General features: G+C 40.2%; 1 protein-coding gene across 2 annotated transcripts in view; it reads left to right on the plus strand.

Annotated features, from left to right (window-relative positions):
* Window positions 1-5544, plus strand: part of glceb (glucuronic acid epimerase b) — a 61828-nt gene extending 56284 nt beyond the window's left edge. For both annotated transcript variants that reach the window (XM_028442051.1, XM_028442052.1), the window contains 2 exons: window positions 794-1086; window positions 1333-5544. In XM_028442051.1, the coding sequence (XP_028297852.1) occupies window positions 794-1086; window positions 1333-2064 (1025 nt within the window). In that variant the 3' untranslated portion in view covers window positions 2065-5544. The remainder of the gene's footprint in view (window positions 1-793; window positions 1087-1332) is intronic.
* The last annotated feature ends 456 nt before the right edge of the window (window positions 5545-6000 follow it).

The raw sequence follows: 6000 nt of genomic DNA on the forward strand, positions 1-6000 counted from the left end.
TTAGCACTTCCACATGTAAATGATAAATGCAGTGAGGCACTAGAAATATCCAAGCAATAAATGACAGATATCAGTCCCTACGTTTAAATTTTGTGTAATTTAAAATTGCAGGATTTTAGGGCAAAGTTGAGTTCCTTTGACAATATGTGACAGATGTGATAAAAGCTTTAAGGAAGATTGTCAGCCCTTACAAATATTGTGGAGTTTGATTGAATTTGTGGAATTTGGAAGGACGGAGCTATTTTCAACTAAAATACTGTTTTTGATCATTTACACAATCATTTGTTTTCTCTGTTTTTATTTTCTCCTGCAGGCCAAACTTGATACTCTAAAGGCCTGGATTTTGCCCTTAGGTCTTAAATTTGACACATGATCTATACAGTAGAGGGACAGAAGTCTTATCTATTTTAAATTTCTATGAAATTATGGATAATCCAGTACGTTTTGGTGCTGGTGGAGTTTCCATCTGCTCATCTTCTCCAGTACGACTGTGGTGTGAATGAAGTATTTCTAAAATAGCCCTTTGGGTGTCATAAATGGTGCAAATCTATTTATTAATGAATGAGCTTATTATGAGGTTTACAGCCCGTCACCTCCGTAGTAATACGACCATTGCGTTTTGCTCAGCCAACAGCATCGATCTGGAACAACTAAAAGGTTTGAGATGTAATTAAAATCATAAAAGCATCCTGCAAAAGTGTGACCATTCTTTTTTTAATCGAAACACAAATGTACCTGTAAACATAAGAGGCTGAAACACTCTTCATATCTGGTCATGCTCATTCTCTTACAGAGTCCTCTGAAGGTGTCTCCATTCAGCTCGGTAATTCCAAGGACTTCATCCTCAGCTTGGACGTCAAGTTCGTCTCAAACGGCAGCGTGTCCGTAATCCTCGAAACCACGGAGAAGGGCCCACCGTTTACCATTCATTACGTCACCAGCTCGCAGCTCATCGCCTTTAAAGATCGTGACATCACCTATGGGATCGGGCCTCGGACCGCCTGGAGCAGTCTAACTCGAGACCTGATGACCGACCTCAGGAAGGGTGTCGGGTTGTCCAACACCAAAGCTGTGAAGGCCACAAAGGTTAGTTTAAGTCATGCATTGAGCAAATGCATGATTAATAAATCTAGAACTTGATGAAAAGTGAAATCCCAAAACTTTATCATAAAAAAAAGTTTCTAGAATCTAAAAATTTAAACTTTTTTTACTAAAATTGTAGAACTCCAAGATGGAAACTGTATAAATTGTAGATACTTTTGCATGGTTGATCTTAATAAAACTTTTGTGTTTTTGTTTGGCGTTGAATCTGATGTGTGTTGTGTTGTGCAGATCATGCCCAGACGGGTGGTGCGTTTAGTTCTTCACGGGCGAGGCTTTGTCGACAACGTCACCATCTCAACTACTGCTCACACTGCTGCTTTTTTTGCTGCCAGCGATTGGCTGCTGCGTAACCAGGACGAACGAGGTGGGTGGCCCATCATGGTCACCCGGAAGCTGGGCGAAGGGTTCCGGCCCCTAGAGCCCGGCTGGTATTCCGCTATGGCTCAGGGCCAAGCCATGTCCACTCTGGTAAGAGCTTATCTGCTCACCAAGGACCAGGCCTATCTGAGCGCTGCGCTGAAGGCGGTGGGACCGTACAAGGTACCGTCAGCCCAGCACGGCGTCAAAGCCGTGTTCATGAACAAGTATGACTGGTACGAGGAGTATCCCACCACGCCCGGTTCCTTTGTCCTCAACGGCTTCATCTACTCCCTGCTGGGACTTTACGACCTCACAGAGACGGCCGGGGAAAAGCTGGGCAAGGAGGCAGGACAGCTGTTCAGCCGCGGCATGGAGTCACTGAAGGCCATGCTGCCGCTCTACGACACGGGGTCCGGGAGCATCTACGACCTGCGTCACTTCATGTTGGGCACGGCGCCAAACCTAGCCCGTTGGGACTATCACACGACGCACATTAACCAGCTGCAGCTGCTGGCCTCGATAGATAACTCGCACATCTTCAAGGACGTGGTCAAGCGCTGGAAAGGCTACTTAAAAGGGATTCGTGCTAAGCACAACTAGTCAGACTTACAGACGTAACAACTGACTGGACAGGAGGATCAATATACTGATCAGGTGTCGGAATGGACAGCAGATATTGACTTAGTGTGTTCGATCCAGCGTGAGCAATGAGTTTAACCAGCTGCAACGATGAAAACTCTCTGCTGCGCGACGTCAACTGTAGCTCTCCTCTCCTGTTGGATTCCCTTTGCTGGTCATTACATTCTTTTTTTCAGATTGTATGATTGCAGGATTGCGTGTGTAAGCCTGTGTGTGTGCTGATGATATGAGAAAAATATGAAACTCCTTCAATCACAGTTCTTTGTATTTTTATCAACATTTAAGCTGAGAGGTAGAGCATTCATTATGAGAATTGATGTGTACATATTGGAATATAGTGCGCAGGTATTTGAAGGAGAATGTTGCCAAAAAATGAACCGTATCCATTTTTTACATTCTTTTATTTATAAACTTTCAAAAGTTACATTTTTAGACACTTTTTAGTCTCATTTAATCGTTCAGGTTAATATTTCCAATTCTGGAAAATGGTTTTAAATACAGACCAATGCTCAGAGCGAAGTCTGTGTTTCTTTAGTAAACTCTCCTGTTTTAACTACCTTTCCCTTAAAGGAAGATTTAAAGCTGCAGTATGTAAGTTTTTTTTTTTTATTGACGTCATTTGGTCAAAAATCTATACTAACCTTTGGGCATATTGCAAGAGTACACTGGACCTCTGCTTTTTCTCTTGGCTCTGTATTTGAACTTTAGAAATCCAGGAGCATGATGCTTCTTTTCAGCCAATTAGAGATCTTTTTACAGAGTGCTCCATGAGCTGTTTTGGGGCATTACTATTGGCATGGTCGATTTCATACAAGTCTCACGATTCTACATACTGCAGCTTTTAGTGTCTAAACTGCAGCCCAGTTTGACCTCTGGGGATTGTTTTGCAGAAACGTTCTAATTCAGTGTGACTCGTGTTTGTCATAACACTGAAGATAATTCAAAGGACAGCTATGAAAAGCTACAACTACATTATGCTGTTTACAACATCCTCTTCGCGTCAGTTCTGCACCAAACTGATCATTGGTCCTTAAAAGATAATCAGGGCCTAAAAGATGTGCGTTATATGAGCACTAAGTTGATAATTATTATCGTCGAGTTGGGGAAGAATGACATAGAATAAAGTGTTGCTGTAAAAGTTAATGGCTACTAAAGGCTGAAAGGCCCCACAGTCCTTTGCTGCTATAATTCCTTCATCTTTCAAACCGATAAAAGCAGGATACGAGTGTGGAGCTTGTGTCTGCTTTGTGTTTAGTAGCATATACAGCCGCGTCTCAGAACTGTTTGTTTGTAGCAGTTCTTTAAAAACACAAGTCTAAAGCTTCAGAGTAAAGTGGCCGTCAGTGCCAGCAGCCTCCCGTGGCTCCTCTCAGCAGTTCCCACCACATGAAGTCCATTTTTTTAATCAGCGCACTGACCGCCGACCTCGGAGATAGAGGCTCACCAGGACACAAACAACTCACCCAGCTAATAGGCCGGAGAGCCGGGAAACGCTGCACAGCAGATCAGTCAGCGTCCACTGGTACTAAGCGGAGCCTTCAGCAGCTATCAGCCTTTCATCGATCTCTCTTACAAATCGTTAATGGGAGGATGGAGGTTCAGGTCCGTTCTTCCTCCGTAGGCGCCAATGTGGAATTCTCTCAGATTATCTCATAAAGCCGGCCTAAACTTTTTGACTCTGTTTCCAATTTTGAATTAAAGAGTTTTGCTGTTCATTTCCTATCGGCACAGCTCCAAGAAAAGTCTGAGAACTGTGGTTCAAACCTGTAATGACTTTCCGAGTGCATTTTTACTCCTCCTTAAAGCTTCATACTAATTCAACTAATGGAGCCACCCTTAATTTTCAAGGAATTAGTCATTTGTTTTATGTTTGTTTGCTGAAAATGCAATGAAGTATTCAGACTTTATTGTAGTTTTTCCATCTCACATTACAATTTTCAGTAACACTTCAAACTTTAAACTGAGGCTGACATTACTCATCACCGTTATTATGACACACCTGTATTAGCATGAATAAGGTGTAATGAAGGCTGTCATTAAGTGTCGTTCATTACCGTAACCCTTCGTTACCCAAACAGTTGGAGATTTAAGGTTCAACTGGAGCCACACAGGCCACAGAGGAAAAAGGTTTGTATTTATTTACTTTGACATGAGTTTGGTAAGAACTGGTTAGGTACTGATGATGAGTGCCGATGGTTAATGAAGTCATTCAAAGGACACAAAGCACACACCACCAAATAATTCCAGCTGCAGATGAATAGGAAGTCCCACCCACTCAGGGCTGTAATTATAGTGGAAGCAATGATTGGCCGAGCCAAGGAAGAAGGAAAAGCGCTGATTGCTGGTTGCTCTACCATGTGGAGCGGAGGGAAAATGAAGTCTTGTTTATAACACTAACTCTAACCCAACTAGATCTATCCATCTAACCCAAAAAAAAGCCAACATAGCTCCTAATGTGTCATAATTTAGTGAACGACACTTAATAACAGCCTTCATGACACCTTATTCCTGCTAATGTCAGCCTTATGTATAAAACTTCAAATTAAGTGTGACCTAATTTTCTCATTATTTTTTTCATGGTCTCCTTTTAAAAGTAAACCGTCTTTATTTAAATTTTAAATTTGTTTTGTTTTTTTTATTGTTATTGGGTACTTTTGAGGAATAGTTAGTTTGAAAGGAGCAGTCAGGATGTTTCAGAAATATACCAAAAGGTGTTGATTCAAGTATATTTTGAATTCATCTATTTTTGTGCAAACTTACTTTCATTTAGCATTTATTGGTCGTGTATTTTTGGAGACGTCAAAGAGAGACACTGCCTTTACAAGGAAACGTGTTTTCAAAGTGTGGATTAGATTGTAAAAATAAAATAAAAATAAGAAACAGCAAATGTAAATGTTGCAGATTGTAAAAGCGTTGGGTGCAACTAGAGATTAGCATTTAGCCAGCTAGTGTTTGAAAGAGGAATGGTTGATAGCTGGATGTTCTCTTTGATCATGTTTGTATTATCTGAAGAGGTTTGAGGAAAGTATTATTAGATAAAAGCACAATTGTGGTTTGTCGTCAGATTCTTTTGTTTTTTTCTTTTCTGGTCAGAACAATGTGCGACGCCTTCTATAAGATAAAGATAGCTGCTACTGTTGTTCACTGTGTGATATGTATCGGGTGTTTGGGGGGGTTGGCTTCTTTTCAAATATTTCATCAAATGGTTAAGACATTTCAACAAATGACCGCAAAGGCCAGATGTGATTTATGCAATAACATGTTTACTGAGGTTGGGACACCACGAGAGGGATTGTACAGAATTTGCAATCAAAGCACAATGTGCAGATATTACCATTTTTAGTCCAGGGAAAAGAGGTGTTTATATACAGAGTAAATCTTTGTGCTTTAAAGAAGTTGCTTTTTAAGGGTGTAGGAATAAAATCTTTTTTCTTACACGTTGGTCTGAGCATTTCCTTTGCACTATGATTATTTTATTTACCATCCTCATTACTGCTCTTCGCACTGCATACTTGTTAATTTTCTTTCAATGGCAACCTTATGTGATTTGTTTTATTTAGATCCCCATTAGCTATACTGCAAAAGCAGTAGTTATTCTACATCACACACTATACAGTGTATGCGTGACAGGTCCTAAACACAACAGATTAGATAGGATGTACAAACAACATTCACACAGAAAAGAAAATATAACCAAAATGAAACAAAGACCAAAGCAAACATGTTACATTACAAAGCTAATCGAAATACACACAACATAGAAAAAAGAAAATAACTGTATGTAAAATATATGCCATATACAGTATATGAAGATATACATAGTTTAATTAAATAATATTTCCTTAAAAATTGTATGGTATACATACTTGAAATTAAAAACAGTGGCAGGGAGTTCCA

Source organism: Gouania willdenowi, chromosome 3 (genome assembly GCF_900634775.1).
Source record: "Gouania willdenowi chromosome 3, fGouWil2.1, whole genome shotgun sequence".
Lineage (NCBI taxonomy): Eukaryota > Metazoa > Chordata > Actinopteri > Blenniiformes > Gobiesocidae > Gouania > Gouania willdenowi.